General features: G+C 38.7%; 1 protein-coding gene across 7 annotated transcripts in view; it reads left to right on the forward strand.

Annotated features, from left to right (window-relative positions):
• Positions 1-18190, forward strand: part of SUGCT (succinyl-CoA:glutarate-CoA transferase) — a 769056-nt gene that overhangs the window by 663795 nt on the left and 87071 nt on the right. For all 7 annotated transcript variants that reach the window (XM_037837131.1, XM_037837129.1, XM_037837134.1 and 4 more), the window contains one exon: positions 2505-2568. In XM_037837131.1, the coding sequence (XP_037693059.1) occupies positions 2505-2568 (64 nt within the window). The remainder of the gene's footprint in view (positions 1-2504; positions 2569-18190) is intronic.

The raw sequence follows: 18190 nt of genomic DNA on the forward strand, positions 1-18190 counted from the left end.
GCATGAAAAGGTGGGTGGCAATCAAGCAGGGGAGTAAATGTTTTCTTAAGACCAGGGCTCAGACCAGCCCGTTTACTTTTAACTACAGTAAACGAGCAACTGCAGATAACTTCCTTTGCCAAACACAAGAAGAATTTGTATTTCTGCTTAGACATGGACTATTTTCAAATCAAAGGAATTTTAAAAGGTCAGGTAAGAAAGTTTCCTAATGGAAATATCATATATAGATAGCGATGGCAGTAAGGGTGAAGGGAGCGTACCCTTAAGCTGCTTCTGTGAAAAATGTCAATCAACTGCTAGCTTTTACTTCATAAAACTTTGACATAATGTCCCTTGACCTTTACCAACTACCCTTTCACGTTTGACACTTAATGTTTGCTACGTGATTAAAATTCAGTGTTAATTGATTTCAACACCATCAGTTAGGTTATATTTAGCTAAGAACACTCACTTTTGTCTTTTGTGAGTAGCACTGCAGTGCTATTACAAAGAGGTAGTCAGGAGGGCAACCAAGATACGAGAAGAGAATGATTCAGTGTGCAGATAATTGTTCCGAGTGAAATTTAGCTCGGTATTTTTGTTCCTGTCCTTAATATAACTGAGATTTAGCACCTCCCGTTGGCATTTAGCCTCCACCCCCACATAGAAGGAGGCTGTGCTGGGCGGGTGTGGAGAACGAGCCACACCAGAACTGAATTATAGCACAATTCCAACCCGGCAAGAATTTTTTCTGGCCAGCTCGAAGGTGCAAAGCTGGGGATCCCAAAAGAGAGGCAAGGCATTCCCTAAAAAAGACCTCCACACAGTATGCCATCATCTTCAAGGAGGGAGGGTGACATGGTTGTTTAAAGAGCATCACCCCAAATTGGTAACCATTCCCAAAGAAAACAGTGGAAGCCAGGGTATTTAGCCAGAGAAGAATTATAGTTCTAACCTCAAAAAGTCATCCACGAGATCATCCTATTGATGGTTTACCCCATAATGTGGCCAAAGCATTCACTAGAAATGGATAAAATCCAAGAAATTTGACCTCTTTCTCTGTTGTCCAAGTGAGAAAAAAAAATACACATTAGTTTCTTTCTTTCTATACTCTTTTGCTCTGTGAATAGATTGTGATAGGAATTTGGGTATATAAATCTCGCTTTTACCCGAAGCTCAAAATGCTATAGAATCATTACAACTGCCAAGCTTTGGCGTGTTGTCATGAATTTATACTCCTTAGTTTATTGTGCTACTGAACTACTTCTGTCCTTTAGATGTGCTTGCAGGACAGGAAGAGAGAAGCTCTCCATTTGGTAGGTAGTGCAGGTGAAGCATAATTTATCTGTGGGTTGTGCATATTTATCTTACTACAGATCTGAAAATAGATGTTGGGTTCTTGAGACCATTTACTCAGGTTAACCCCAGGTTATCTTTATAGCATTTTTCATGTGTGTATCACAGAACATTCTGCCACCAGTAATTCAATGTTTATGTTCTAGGACCAGATTCCCTGCCATCACCCCAACCTCTACCTACAATTGGAAGGAACTTGATCCCTGGCAGACTTTGCTTTCCTGCCCACCCCTCAGTAAAAATTCTAGTCTCTATTTGCCAGGGATTTAAGTAGCTCTGTTTCAAGTCAAGTGAATCATCTTCAAGTCACATAACTGGCCTTGGGTCTCAACCCTGAGCCCAAGTCTCTACCTTCTGTTCTTGATGGGACATTGGATACCATCTTTGTCCTATTGTGTAAGATTTTCAATCCCTGTAGGATGAGATCTCTGACTTTTTCTCAGCTGTTTCCCTCCTCACCCTACCCCCCACTCCAGTATAGTGTAGTCCTAGTTCTGAAACTTAGCCCTATGAGATTTTAAGGGCTAAAAAACATTGCTGAAACATTCTTGGTATGGATCAATTGCTCAGGCCTTTAAGCTGGTCCTTCTCTGAGTTCTCTGTTTAACAAGCTCTGCGCACTTGCCCGTTACAAGCAGCCCTGAATCCATCTACTTCCGAGCAGTCACTGGGCTTTCTGGATACTCTGATTTACCTGTTGAGCTGGACTGACCCTCCACGTCTTCCACTGTTTAAATTGCCAGTGGGCTCCTCTGGTCCTGTGCCTGCTTCCTCCCTCCCATCCTGCCCTTCTGCAGTTGACCTTTTCATTTCAAAGTCCTGCCATGAGGTGACACAGGAAAAGGCTGTTTTAATATTTAGAGTGCATACCTAGATGAAAGGGGGGGAAACTGTACCCTACATTTAGGAGCAAATATTATTTTTAAGAGTGGGAAGACTTTATAGAAATGAAGTTTGCTAGTCCTTGTGTCTTCTAGTCTCCTTTGGCTTTATTTGGTTTAATATGAGATTTAACATTATTATCTCAAGTATTTACTTTGAACTGAAAATTTGGAACATGTGTTTTGCAGTATCTTTCATCAATATAGACTGAAGTGTGGCTTTATGTATACCTTGAGATTGAAGTTTCTTTTATTTTGTAAATTATTTTTCTTTGTTTACATTTTAAGGTATTACACAACGGCCTCATTATGGAGATGAAGCATCCGACAGTGGGGAAGATATCAGTCCCAGGTTTGAAAATTTTTTTTTCCTTAATGCCTTCCTTTGTTAATTTTGCAGTGATGAACCCCCAAACAACTGGTCAAGACATGGGTATGCGTACTCTTTTGGATAAAAGAGGAACCCTCAGCCCTCAAATGGATGTATGCTGAGGCCATGGAGTCGTGCCTTAGAGCTAACGAATGTCTGATTGCCTCAGTAACAACAAATGTTTCTAGTTCCTAACTCCATGTTGTCTAATCATGTACTCACAAAAGTACATCATGTAATTATCAACAGAGAGATAATGATAGATATGGAAAATATTATGAGAATGCCGTGTGGTTAGTATGAGAATGAGAAAGAAAGCCAGGCAAGGGAGATGTGGTCTCCAAAGAAGGTCATGGACCACACAGGCCAGGGGCATTTTCTTTCAGAACTATGATTTAGGGTATGGATCTTGGTGTTGCAGATCGAGAAACTAAATGTTTTCAGAAACCCAGAATGGATTGAAATTTTTTAGGTTGATTCCTATCAAACAAATTCCCAACACTGCTCCTTAAACCGCAATACCGACTTTTTCATTTCCAGGGTTGAGATCTCCTTTCCCATGGCCAGAAGCCTTATGCCTACTCTCAGTGAATCCCCTTTGAATGATCATCCAAACTGTAGCGAGAGTTTATGAGCAACCCCTTTGTCCCCATGGTCTTTTCTTCTCCATTCCTCAGTTATGGTGTCTCTCGCCTCCGGATATTGCTGGAAAAACACTCTTTATTCTTATTCATTGTGTTCCTATGTTCTAGATTATACAAAAAAAAAAAAACAAACAAACAAACAAACAAAAAAAAAACATGTAATTTTTAAATTTTCTTTTCTTTTGATGGAGGACAATGAAATTAGCTAGACTGTAACATTGGCCATTATTTTCTGTTCATCTTGTTTTCTGGTTAGAATTTGGACATTCCTCAGGCACTTTATTCAAATGGCATAGAGCATTATCTCTATAGATACCTGATCCCATCTATTGAAAAATTGCAATTGTTACTTTCATTCTAAGTGTAATAATCTAATTCTGAAATTTGGGGTTAACTTGAAAATAACCTCCCATAATAGGCCAGAATCATGACCATTGACATGCAAAATGAATAAGAGGAGGGAAGTAGGATGAATAAAGCAAGGTGAAAGATAAAATTCTGATGTGCAATAGTATAAGGAATATTATAAGTGGATTTAGGAAAGTAACTAAGAGAGCTGATACAAGTATAGCAAGGATGGCATATTGTAGGGGAATAACATATGATACATAAAGGTGGTAGGGGAAAAAAACCTTGATAGAAGTTAAGGATGTCATTTGTTCATTCATTCATTCATGATAGTGAACCTATACTATGTATCACACACTGCCTTGGGTCCTGGGGATACAAAAATAAACCAGATAACATGGCCTTTTGCCTCATGGAAGTACAGTCAGTGGAAAGTCAGGTGGTAAAAACAATTAACCAACAAATGTTTCTGTAACTGTAAATCATGGTAATTGCAGAGAAGGGGGCAAGAACACTATGCCAATATATAGAGGAAAATGGGAGACATGAGGAGCCCAATTTGGATTGAGTCATCAGAGAAAGCCTCTTTGGGGCTGATTTATAAGCTGAGAATTGAAGGGTAAAAAACTTGGAATTTGAAGAATAGGTCAAGATCATTCCAAGCAAAGGGAGCAGCATGCATGAGGCCCTGCGGTGGGAAAGAGCTGGGTGTTTTGTTTTGTTTTGTTTTGTTTTGTTTTTTGTTTTTTTCAATGGGGATTTATTGTGTCATAAATTTACAGTTCCAATGCCATGAAAATGTCCAAAGTCAGGCATCAAGAGGAAGATACCTTCTCTGAGGAAAGGCTGCTGGCATCTGGGGTTCCTCTGTCACATGGGAAGTCACATGGAGATGTCTGCTTGTCCTTTCCTGGTTCTGGTTTCAGTGGCTTTCTCAGCTCCTGTGGGTCCTTGCTTCTGTCTCCTGGGGCATTTCTCTCTAAACTCTCTGGGCATTTACTCTCTTTTGTCCTCTTCACAAAGGACTCCAGTAAAGGATTAAGACTCACCTCAGTTGAAATAGCCTAACCACCTACAATAGATCTGTCCCCAGAAGAATGGATTAAAAGAACATGGTGTTTTTTGGGGGAGCTGGGTGTGTTTTAAGCCAGTTATGAAAGGAGGGGGAGAGGAGAGAGAATGAAGTTGAAGAAACTAGTAGAGCCTTGCCCCCTACATTCAGTTTTACTCTAGGTAGAATGGTTTATAAGCAGGAGAGTGTCATGATGTGATTTACTATTTAAAGCAGGGAGTTAAATTAGGAAGTTACTACAGGAGTTCAGGTGATGGTGTCTTGGACTAGGGTCATAGTCACACAAAAAATATGTAATCATAGTGCTGTGAGTATGAGAATACTTCAAAAATCATTTTGCCCAATAGGTTTTAACTTGAATTTTTTAACTGTGGAATTGGTTTTTCCAAATGAAATCTCACTATCAGAAACAAATCAAAAAAGAGATTTGCTGATAGACAGGTTGGCACTCAAACTGTTTAGCTATCTTCCCTGCTTCCCACTATGCTATGATCATCCAGACCTCCTTGGAACCATGGACCATCAAGAAAAATTCAAGAACCGCTGATCTAATTTAACTCCCCAAGTTTACAGATGAGGTCATTTAGTCACTGGCATCCCCAATACAAACATGAAAGGAAAGTATAAGCATTTGAAAGTTAATACAATTGTTAGCATGACAGGCAGGGGAACATTAAGTCAGTGGCCAACTTGTATGAGCTCAATCGATGTAACACTCTCCCAATCAATGGTCAATTTGCTGACTTTTATGGTAAACTAATGGAGAAGCAATCCTGGGAAGAAGAAAATTATTTAAGATTTCTGGAGGGGAAACAATACCTTTTTTTTAAGGGGGGGGACGTTGCTTACTTTATAAGTTTAATTTGTAAATTTAATTTATCAGTTGTCTAATGTCACAATAATGCTGTGTAGTAAATAAGTGCAAAATCTTGGTGGCATTAAAACATAAGAATTTATGCATTCCACGCATGTTGAGTTGTAGTTATGCTAATACTATTCCTTATTTCATATACTGTCGAATAAACTAGTCTCTCATTTGAGCTTTAAAGCATATTATACAGTTGTTAAATATGGAGGGAGATTAGAAAAATTAACTATTGATGGGGAAAATTGAGAAAACACATCATGTCTCTTTTTGCCAGGCTTAAATATTCTGATGTTCTATGAGCCCCCAGTGAAGGGAGTAGTCATTCATTTTATCTCAGCACTAGTTTGGTGATAGAAGAGTCAATACAACAGTCCCAATGTACTAATTTGCTCATAATTAACTAATATAAACTGGTGGTATGCTAAAATCCCCCCCACCCACACACACACACCCCTAAACTAACTAAACCTACTAAGTCCCATATATTCAGTGATGCTCTGGGGATGGAGCATATGCAGGGCAGGTACAGCCACACATGGAATGTAGGGTTTGCCAGGAAAGGCTGGTGGGAACCACACTGAGAAGAGGGATGAGTACTTCCACGGGGAACCAGAAACTCCTGCGGGATATAAGAAGGGGAACTCAGTGTATGGATCAAGAAATGTTTCCCTGAGGAAGGGAAATATAAACAGATTCATGAAAGATAAGTAGCTCGGCCAAAAGGGTTGTGGGATGAACGAGAGGTGGGGAGGCCCCAAGCAGGAAAGAGCCTGGCGCCCTGGAGGGGCTGAGAAAGGGCTCAAATGGAGAAAGTGGGGAGGGGGCAGTCTCATGGCTAACCTGGAGAGGTAGACAGAGGCCAGATGAATAAGATCTAAAATAATGAGCTAATGGTCCAATTGAACACAAATCAAATATTGAAAAGAGACCTATGTTGAGGCTTGTAAAAGATTCCTTCTATCTGAGCAGTGAGGGTGGGACTTGGAAGTGGAGCTTGGTAGGAGTCTCAATGCTGGTTTAGCAGATGTTGTCATTGATTGGTTAGGGGAAATTTCGAAAAAGCTTCTAGCTTGGTTGGAGGCTTTTGTGAAACTCAGGGTCCTGAAGTTTAGACTACGGATTGGTAATATTTGTGTTTGTTAGTTATGGGGAAACAAAATGGAAAGATACATGAAGATTCATTCCATAATATGTCCTCAGCAAGAGACTGGCCACTAGAGAAACATCACCTTATTTGTGATTTTCATGGAAAGATCTCGCATTAGTTATCACATTTCACCAGGCTGCCAGTTTCCACTGAGCCAATCACCATTTGCCTCATCTTCTAATATTTCTGGCCATCAGCCTTTTAGCCAGAGTGGAACATGCTGTCCTTCCATGTACTTTGTAGGTGCCAAAATGGCCTTGGTGCTGAGTTCCAAACTTCAAAGGATGTCACTGAAATAGAGTTTGATATGCAACTCTAAAGTTTCTCGCCATAACCTTTTTCAGATAGTTCCCTGTGAATGTGGGTTGCGGTTACTGGATTCCAGCAGCAGCACTTCTGGGGAGAGTTTTAGCGGTGAGTGTGTCAGGGCTGTGAAAGGGAAGCAGTGTTCTATGCATGCAAAATGATTTTCAATTGAATTACCTTTGCCTCCTGGTCCCCAGATCTGTGCTTTTCGGAAAGCAGCTCCAAGTTCTTTTAAATCAAAAATTTCTTAAGTCTTTCCCCACAGTGCTTTAATATTCATATTTGGAACCTGCAGCAGTTTTTAGCTCGTGGGCGTTAACTGCAGGAAGAGCACTCACCACTATGAATTAATGTCGAGCAAACCAAATTATTGGAATATTAATGTTTGGACTTTACGGTGATTTTTTAAAAAGTTGAATGTACTTCTTTATTTGATTACCTGACATTACATTTTTGAATTTTTGCAAGACTTTTTATAAATGATGATCTAAAACATCTTTCTGGGTTCAGCACAGTATGCTTTCATAAGGGCAAAGCTGCTGTCATTTAAAATCTAAACAGCACACTCTATATCATCTAAGTACTTAAAAAAAAAAGTTTTCTGGGTGACAGTTAGAATAAAAAACTATTAAATGAAAAACAATTAAAGAGATGACTTGTGACAAATTTAAGCAGTATCCATTTCAAAATCTTGAATTGCCTTTTTAATAAATAGACTGGCTATCCATGGATGATATCTAAGACAGATTTATTTTAATAATTTGTTTATTTTCAGTTTGAAGCATATATGTCAGATGGAGTGATCATTTAATCTCTCCCATTGTTTACAAACCTTCCCCTTCTGTGCTACTCAAGCCTTTGCCTTGCCCTGTTACTTTTAGCTGTCTCTTCCCTTTAGATAGAAAATTAGATAATGTTTCTGAAATCACATATCCTCATAGCGCAGTTAAATTTCTATAATGGAAAACAGCAATGGGGAAAGCTGTCATGAATCTCACTGGGGAAAAAGAAAAATTAAGAGGAACCAGAGTTTTAGCTTATATACCTCCATAAAGTTTAAATATGTTGGTCTTCACAAGGAATTCTAAGTAAGACCATTCTGAGTGAAAGGTAGGATGAGTTATATCTTCAAGGTAGAAAAGCCTTTCAGATGACAACAGGAAGAGTGTGTAAAGTTTTCATGTTAAGTGTGGTGCATAATCTATCTTCTAGAAAGAACATACTCCTTCAGGGACCAGGTTAAGCTGCAAAAAGAGGAAAGAGATGAGAGGAAGGTTCTACATTCTGTCAACAGAACGAGAGAAAGCTAGCAGGGAAGTGGGTTTTCAAATAGACCAGCCGTGGAACTTCCCAAAGTCTTCAATTATTTTTAACTTTATTAAGCCTCTACCCATGGCAATGCACTGAAAGCGAAATAAATCAGTCTGTTCTCAGATGGCTTGACACTGAATACCTGCAGCCTCCTCTGGAAGTCCCTGTACTGACACAGGATCCCAGACATTGTTACGGTTCAGTGGGAAACCACAGCTCAGTGACTTCCCTTCTTGGGAGAGCAGGGAGGAAGCAGGAGGCAGGAATCTCATCCCCAGGAATGTCTTTCCATCAGGATCCTGAGAGGCCCCCAGCGTCAAGTTACTGTCATTGGTGTGACTTAGAGATCTCCACCAAGTCTTATCTGTGCCACCAAGAAGACATCTTTGGTGAGGCCTGGGCTTTCAGGCTCGAGAAATGCATGTTTCTGTTAGTTGGCAGTGGGAAGGTGGCCAAGATCTCAGCTGTTTCTCTTCAACATGTCCTAATCAACCAAGACACTAGTGGATTTCCTGAGAAGTGAATCTATCCAACAACAAGAAACTCTTGTTGAAAATCAGCCCTGAGTTCAAATCAACTAATTTCTGCAGTGCACAGTAAGTTTTCACTACGTGAAAATGATGCTTACACTAAAGAATTTTCCTGGGTGAATATCTCATTGGATTTATAAATTCTTTGATATGTTTTTTCACGTATCGCTATGCAGAATGATCCTTGAGAGTAGAAGTTTGTTTGAAACAATCTGAGCAGACCACTGAATGTCAAATCAAATCTAGAAAACAAAATAAAACAAAATATAGGAAGAGCTCAAGGATGGTAAAAGTTTTTGTTATTATGTCTTAGCAAGTGGACCAGAAATCTTCTGGGATTTACTCTTGACTCTCTGCTGTATGAGCTGCAGGTCAACTTTGGGCACCCAGCCGAGTTTTTTTCTGGATCAAATTTAAGTGCTGACTTTGTGGTATGTCATTAAGGAATAAAATAAATTAATTGAAGGTAGTTGGGCAGGTAAATTGGCGGGATGTGCAAAAGTAGGCCCTATGTAATAGCTAAATACAAGCGTTTTAAATTATCTTCCAGTTTTGGAGTTCGTTATTGTGGAGTTGTCTTGGATAATCAAGAAGTGACATTTTCTCTGTCTCAGAAGCTTCAGCCCAGAATGAGGTTGATTGACTTCATCGTTGTTTTCATGACTGGAGAGGGGGTTGTTTTAGTCCTCCCTGAAGGAGGGGGAGCTTTACTTCTCCTCCAGCATCACCACTTATGGGACAGAGGAGAATTGGACAGAATCCCATAGGACATTTTTTTTTTTTAATACGGGTTCTTAAGATGTCAAGATATATTCTTGTTAAGAAAACATATGCAGGAATGTTGTTTTTCTTCATGGAATAAAGATTTTTGTTGAAAATGTAAATAAAAGAGAAAGAAAGAAAACATATGCAGAGAAAATATCACTGGAGAAAGCCATCTTCTTATTTAAAAGGACCATGTTCTAATTTTGACTAAGCACACAGTGTTTTATTAATATTAAGGAGGGGCTGGTGGAGGTGAAGAAATGTTAGTAATGAGGGTAGTAAGTAGTTAAATAAAAGCCTCCAGATGTCTTCACAAAACCAATGGGTCACGTGTAATATTTCCTTTGTCACTTAACCCTCAGTCCCTATGGGTTTATTTGGCACTGAGCTGGTACTTTTCTCCTCCTCAGCTGGAGTGGATGCGGTCCTCAGTGTTTCGGTTACGTATCAGCTTCTATGACTCCATATCTCCATGTCCTCATGTCTTTATCTGATTATTTAGCAGTCAGTGCAGGTGGGTTCATCCTTTGAGAAACATTAGGACACTGCATAGAAGGGAACAATGAGAGGCCTTGAAATGCTTCGCCAACCTCTCCTTCATCCGAGCATCTCACAAATCAGAGGGCCGTGTGATTCAGAGTCGGTAACCTTTAGTCTAATCTACTCAGATCCCTGTGTCTGTTGAAGTGTTCCTATGAACTCTATACACCTGGCTATTTCAACAAGCCAGAAGCTTTCAGACATTTAAGCCAATGCTTAATTTTAATTCATTTTGAAATGAAAAAAAGTACAAGACAGCAAGACATTTGGGGATTTGAGGAGAGTGTGTGGTGAAATTAAAGTACCAGTGAGATACTATAGCCACAAAAAACTAGAGAAGCACCACCCAACATAGATTTAAAGAATATCCTCAGTGCAGGGATCCCCCGTAAGCTCCTTAAAGACTGAAACTGCTTTTTCTTTGTTGCTGGGCCTTTGCGTTGGTGTATGACCTTAAATAACTTACTTACACTTTTAGTGCCTTGCCTTCCCATTCTAATGGGATCCATCTTTTCATTCTTTGAATTTACTGGGAAAATGCAATTCTCTGAGCTGCATATAAATGGATTTTGTGAATAGATTTTAATGGCATCATTGCTGGGGGTGGGTAATCAAATTTGAAAGGAGGAAATGCAAGTGAACGTCTGTTGAGAACTTCCGTCTATATGGTGTATATGAGAACTTTATGTACATGATTTGTCTAATCTCCAGGTCAATTCAGTAAACCATACATTATGATGTTCATTTTACAGACGAGGAAAGTGAGACATGCTGAGTGTTGCAGCACCAAACAAGTGTTTGCATATCTCAGAAATCTGTCTTCGTGGCCCTATTTACTATTGTCTTCTAAAGGTGACCCTGCTTTTGTGTTTTTAACCTTACACTTTAGTCTCTAATTTAAACTTTGCTTAATTTATTTTAACTGTTTTGTTTGAAAATCCATTTGGAAATTTAAAGAATGCTTAAATTTCAAGAATTTGAATCTTAGATTGAGGAATTATGCTTATTTTAAACAAATTCTATAATTATGTTTCTATGGGGAAAAAAAAGCCACCAGAAATGTATTCTTAAGCCATTTTGATATTCTCAAGAGCACAGAAGTGTAAATGCACCAAAACATGTGGATTGCATTTCCTGCAAGTTGTAGTGTTTTCACACATTAACAGAATAGTAGTTTGGAAAGGGAAATAAAAAAAGAAATGTTCGGGATATATATGCAGATTTCAGTCACTAAAAGCCCTGAGATACTAAGGCTGACTTAACCCCCATTTCTCATCTTTGCAGTCGTCTGCCCAGGTTCGATTTGTCACTTCTTCCATGTTTCTGGTGCTGTGTAGGAAAATTTCCTCTTGCTCACTTGGGACTGGCTTTGTTCTAAAGTGAGAACCTGATTTCCCATCTAGCAACATTCATTAAAGTGCAAACAATACTGTGTTGGTATATGAAAGTTCAGGTGATGTTTTTTATTTCTCAAATGAGTGGTTGATATTATGGCCAGAGCAAGAGTTTACAAATCAATTGGCTAACTTCTATGTTGGCTTCATGTATACACGTGGTATGTGTGATAAACATATAGACTCAGTCAGAGACCTGAACTCAATACCCCCACGCTGCCATGTATCGTTGGAATTAATAGACAATCTACCTAATCTGGTGGCATCATCCTTATCTGTAATATGGAAATCAAATACTTACCTCAGCATAACTTCTAATAATTAAGTGAGAATGTATGTCAAGTGTCCATTACATAGATGAAATTAGTAGAAATACGTTGTGGAAAGTTAAACTTTTAACAGCATCTACAGTAGCAAACACTCTTGGAGAAAAATAAAACTAGCCACTTTATAGTTATTTTTCAGACATTAAAAATTCCAATGTGTGTACATTTCTCTAAGAAAAATACTAAAACAAATCATTGTTTTGTTTAATGAATGTTTATCTAGTACCTACTCTGTGACAAAAACAGTTAATTAGGAGCTCAATCTAAAGGGGTCTGTGAGAGTGACCAACCAAAGAAATTGCAGTGGATACAGGGAAAGTTTGGGACTTCCCTGCCAGGGGTGTGTGTTAGATCAAATCAACCCCTTTATCTGTTTTCCAACTAGGATCTCTCAGATAAATATATTGTGCTTAAAATTGGTGAAGACCATTCAGTGTGAAAGCATCCTCCAAAAAAAAAAAAAATAATAATCTCTGACAAATCTTGCAGGTGAAAATAATAATTCAGATATCATAGATAAGACTGTAACAGCTCGTTTAGGGGAAATTAGAGAAGAACCGCGAGGCATTGCAGCATTTCTCAAAAACTACTCTATCGAATCCAACAGTTTCCAGAATATGAATAGTTGTCCCACTAAGATATGGCTCTGTTGTTGAGTAATTTTGGGATACGCTGCATTAAAGAATGTTCAATGAATTTTCTTGACTTCAGCATTTTGCAGAACCTTTAATATTTTAAGATGCACTTGAGTCTTTAAGTGGGAGATACTGAATGCCATGTTTCCTATTTGTCAGGGGAATGCTTTTTCTTAGGAGCTCATTAACATCCCATGGAAAAGCATTTTGTGGAACATCCCACTGGAGAGTATGTATCCCTTGGAGCCACATGGACAAGTTGCAATGGTCATTCATTGGAGAATTTGGCTAGTTTACACTAACAAAATTAGGGAAAAACAAAACAACTGACTGTTTTTGAGAGTTAGGCCCTCCCTCCCCCCCTTCCTTCCTTTTTCCTTCCTTCTCAGTGGACCACGGTTCTGAGGGATGGTGGAAGGGGGCTTTCTTCTCTGAGGGTTGAGCACCGTGCACCTCCGGCAGGAGAGGGTCGAGCAGAAGCGGTGCACGGGTGGCTGAGAGGCCATGGAGAGGGGAGGGCCCGGCCTGCCTCACGCCAGCGAGAGCCTCATTTGACAATGAACTGCATTAATCATGGAAATGGATTGAGGGAAACACTGACGTGAAAGTCAGAAATAGCTCACACGGTGATGCTCTTTCACTAGAAGCAAAAACTATCCTGGGATCTAAAGAAATCACTTAAGATGGAAATACTTGCTCTTCATTGAGCCACCGTAAAGCGGCACTAGGAGAATTCCACACAATTTTTCATACTCTAGCTTAGAAAATGGAGTTGATTAAGTGGAAGGGAACTTAAAAAAATGTGACAATGATGATGAGGTGATTAAAGGGTAAGATTTAAGTAGCAAGATGTGGAGAATTTAAGATGTATGACTGAGGCGTGATGACAATGGGATATATAATAGCTGCCTATAAATACCCAATTAATTGCTTAATGTGGCAAATGAAAAGAAACAGGCTTTAGCCACCAAAAGAGAAACTCGAATTGAAGTATATTAGGGAAACAGTATTTGGCAGAAAGGGTGATCTGACTGCCATCAGTTAAGTTATTGGAATTAAGATTTGGGATGATACTTTCCTTTCTTAAAATATCCTGGTGTCAACAAACATTTTTAAAAAGGATGTGTAGTTTTTCATGTTTCTTAGGAGCAGGAATGGAAGAATAGAGAAAAATGTTTAATTTGCTACAGAGTATTATGACCTGCAAACAGAGCTTGGACACATTTTCCCTTAAGCTGAATTACAGCAATATCCTTGGTGGTGAGAATCAAAGAAAATTTATGCACTGTTTATAATGTGCGTGGAGCTACAGCTTGTAATGTAAAGTGTAATAAGGGCAGATACTATGGGGGCACTTGGTGAAACTAATTAACAGTGAGCATGACTCTGCATTAGTTACTTTACACATATAGTATCAGATCATCAGATCAACACTCTGAGGGAGACACCATTAACCCTATTTTGCAGATGAGCAAACTGAGCCTCGGAAAAATTGAATAACCAGCCCAAGCTCCTGCAATCAGTAACCAGCAGAGCCAGAATTTGCATTCAATTCTGAGTTACTCGAAAATCCATGCCCTTTTATTGCGATACTATGCTGCCTCCTGAAGGCATTTTTGATCATCACTTTTATAAACTTCAGACCAATGGCACAGTATATATTAAATCCCCCTGAGAGTGAAATGATCTGCTTGTGCCTGAGAGTGGGTGGTCACACACGTAACCCAGATATGACTCTGGAACAGCTTAAGCAAACAGCTTGCCCAAGGTTGCGCAGGGAATGAAGTAGGCAAGGCTAGAAGAGAGGGCGTTTGGCTCCAACTTCCCAAGCATTTATAGCTGGTATATGGAGGAACACTGCCAGATCTCAGAAACAGCATCCAGATTTGATTATAACTTCTCTTTGTGGTCTTTGAAGCTTTCTGTTATTTCTTCCCTTGCCTCATGGAGTTGAGACCTCTTTTCCCATAAATAGAAATGATTCCTCCTTTCTGAGCACTTCATTGTTGGTGGCATTGCAGAATGTCCCAGGAAGGGGGAGATGGGGCCAATTATAAAGGAGAAATTCCTCTTTGGCTTGCACTTTATATGAAAATGCCAAAGCCACCAGCTGTTACTACAGCAGGCCTAGGGTAAAGCCCTCTTCTCCCAGCTGTCCTACAGCATGCATACAGCAGGGGGAGATAATTCCAGTAGGCCTGATTAGAAGGTGGGAAAAATATTCCCCCAAAAGTATGATCCTGCATTCAGGAGTTTTACAGGAAGTTTAGGAAAGCTCTTCTTTGGTGTACTTTTATTTCAGTTAGACATTTCCCAATTTATGGGCATGGAAGTGCCAATTCAATTCCAACCCTTCTCCATTAAATAGTTTACCTCAGCTTACCATTGGAGAGTGGTTTCCTTGAAGTGAGGGAATGTAGATAGAAAAAAATTAATTTCACATTCCTATTTATGGGACATTTGAGACAAACAGCCCATCAGTGTTGCCGTTACCTCATTCGCCTTTTTTAGCCATCAGGACTGACTGCTTATGTCTTTAACATTCATGGAACGCATCTCAAATCTGAGGAATTCGGTTCCATAGCAAGACGCTAACAGAGATGATATATATCATCTTGCTTGGCTATCTGTATAATTCTTTCTTCTTTTCTTTAAAAAATACATAAATGGTATATTAGTGCTGATGGAAAAACCATATCTGACAGGAAGGTTAAAAAAATAAGTTACTTAAGAAACTCTTCTGGAATCCTTCAAGAGAGCAGGGTGGAGGAGACTCTGAAACAAAATCCCCTTTCTCATCAGCAACCTGACAATTGTATTTTAAATGTAGATTAATTTGAGCTGTTTTACTGTATTGAACTGGTTAAGGCGTCTTCTCTGTCAACACTCCCAGTAACAATAGCCCCAATCCAATTTCCTCCCTCTGTCACCTGGTATCCAAGGTGAGCTGACAGTTTCCTGGACATATGAGCAAGATTACAGCTGGGACTCACACCCAGCTTTCCAAAGGAGGCCCCAGTTTTGAGGAAACAGCTTCTCTTGGTGTTGCTAGAGGCACATCTTTCTCTATTATTCTAATTTTGGAGGTTATTTGTGTTTATAGTAATTTATGTTGTAATCAGAATGTCACCATGGTGTTTCTTAATCTCTTTTGCCCATGTATGGACATAGGGTTCCAAAGTCTACAGAAAGCGTTAAGTGGCAGCCCACCCAATATTTGGCCCTTTAGATCCCATAACAGCTTTCATTTAGTTAACGTCCCTTCATTTGTAGTGAATTACAACAATTTTCTATCTGGTCTATCTTTCTAAATATTTAATTGTGAAATTTTCCAGACAGACAAATAAAAATAACTGCCATTTAAATACATTTGTCCTGGAATCAGACTGAAACTATAGAAGCTCCCAGTCAGAGGCTGCCATTCATGTTGAAATACCAAGATATTTTCTATGGAATTGGATTCTTTTCATTAGAACAAAACAAACAAAACAAACCCAGCTTTACCTGAAGATGTTTCTTGTGCTTTTTGCATTCAGTCCTCTCCCAACTCCCTGCCTTGGGATCCACATGGCTTGATACAAATGTTTTCAAGGGCACGCAGTTTTAAAAAGAAAGTGAAAACTGTGCATTTCTTCTGAAATAAAAAACAATCAAGTTACTTTTATACCTTCAACATCATCTACTTGACTTTAAGGACTTGAGTATTCATGGAGCCAAAAGAAAAATTTGAAATTTGTTATCAATGAAATTACCTTTGCCCTTATTTAGGCAGTATAGGAAATAATAACAAAGAGGACTAAATGATTGGGGGAGTCTATTTTAGCAAAACAGCTAAAGGAGAAAAAAACTGGAAATCATGAGTGAAAAATAAATAGGAGTATTCATATTCGGGAAGTTTCTGAAATGGTCAGAATGTTTCCCTCCAGTCAATCAGCACACCTTCTTTTACAGCCAGGGAAATCATCTGACAATGAGGCCTCTTCCTGTACTTTTCTTGAATATCAAGCATCACCCTCTAAATTTTCAGTCATGTATTTTCTTTGGACTGTTCTTCTTTACCCTGATTAAATACTTCACATATATGAAAAGGAAATGTCAACATTTTGGGTGAAGTGGGAAAAGGAAGAAGTTCATTTTGGTCCTCATCTATTTAAACACAATGGAACTCAGTTAAAATATATATGTATTTTTATTCTTACATTCCAATAAAATAGGGTTGAAACCATAACCCCCTAAAAAAGGGTAGAAAAAGCTTTGTGACAAATCTTGGTGTCAATCCTAATATTATAACAAAAGTCAACTTTCTGTCTTTATACATGGATATTGTTAGCTATGCTCATATCTAAATTCCTACAAATCCCAAAGTCAATTTGAAATGTAAATCTTAATATTGGTTAGTGAGAATTAAGCCTTTGAAACAAATATTTCTTCCCTACAATACTTGATTTGGCTAAATATACAGAACTGCTGGATAGTTAGAAAATTAGGCAGTTTTAGACTTTTAGATACACATATTTTTAGTATAAGCAGCCCAATCCTATCATCGTGGCCTATACATGCAATTTGAGATGTATGTGTGTTTATGTGACTTGTACCACACCAATGCATGGTGTTAATAATAGGGTGGTATATGGGAACCCTGTATTTTCTGCATGATTTTTCTGTAAACCCATAAATTCTCTAATATGAATAAATAAATAAATAAATGAATAAATAAATAAATAGACATGGCAAATATTTTAAGTATTCTTCAAATGTGAGGTGTAAAATGGAAATGGAAAATTTAATGTTGTTGGATGGAGGCAATGAATTACCTAGGCAGGAAAACTGGAGTCCATACTTAAGGTCTTATTTTGATGCTGATAATTATATTACACAATATCTCTACATTTAGCCTAAGAAATCTTTGGATATGTATTTTCTGGCTTATCTATTTATTAGGTGCTTTTGAAAATGTTCCTGTGACTTAAGACCTTTAAGCCTTTCTTTTGTAAAGATAAAGAAAAGTTTACCTAAGCCATGACACTAAAAACAAATAGACTAGTAGAAATTGACCTCTTGATTTTTTTTTATACATAAGTGGCCTCTTTACAGACTTTTCTAGTGAAAGTTATAATATTAAATCCTGTATTTCAAAAAACTCTCCTTATAGACTTCCATTCTGAAAAGGTATAGGATGTAAATTATGTGATATTCAAGAGAACAGTATGGCATGCCTAAACCTGAGCATTAGAAAAACTATTTAATGGGGCATTTTGCAAAATACCGCTGGGCAAAAAGGTCTCTCATGGGAAGCCCAGGTCTCATCTCAGGCCACAGGGGAAGAGGGTGGGGTTGCTTGCCCTAGCAGGGTGGATCAGACCACTGATGTGAGAACTTGGAACTGGACAGACCCACTGATGTTGTTCAGAGGATGGCAGCTCCATTACCCAGGAGCAACGGATAGAATTCTGCTCAGTCAGGGGTGGGAGGGATGAGAGACACAGAAAATGGTAAATAATGGTGTCAGAAGGTCTAGCAAGAGTGGATAAACACAAAAACAGAAATCCTAGGTTCAAGCAACATCACAAAATCCTAGCAAATAAGTATGTGGTAGACTTCAGGTAAATCCTTCTGTGTAACAAGGCCTTAGCAGAACTCAAATTTCTAGAAGAAAGGCATAGGCAAGAACAAGACAGAACCATTGATTTTCTTGAATCCTGGAAGGACAAGGCTACC

This window comes from Choloepus didactylus, chromosome 5, assembly GCF_015220235.1.
Source record: "Choloepus didactylus isolate mChoDid1 chromosome 5, mChoDid1.pri, whole genome shotgun sequence".
Classification (NCBI taxonomy): domain Eukaryota; kingdom Metazoa; phylum Chordata; class Mammalia; order Pilosa; family Megalonychidae; genus Choloepus; species Choloepus didactylus.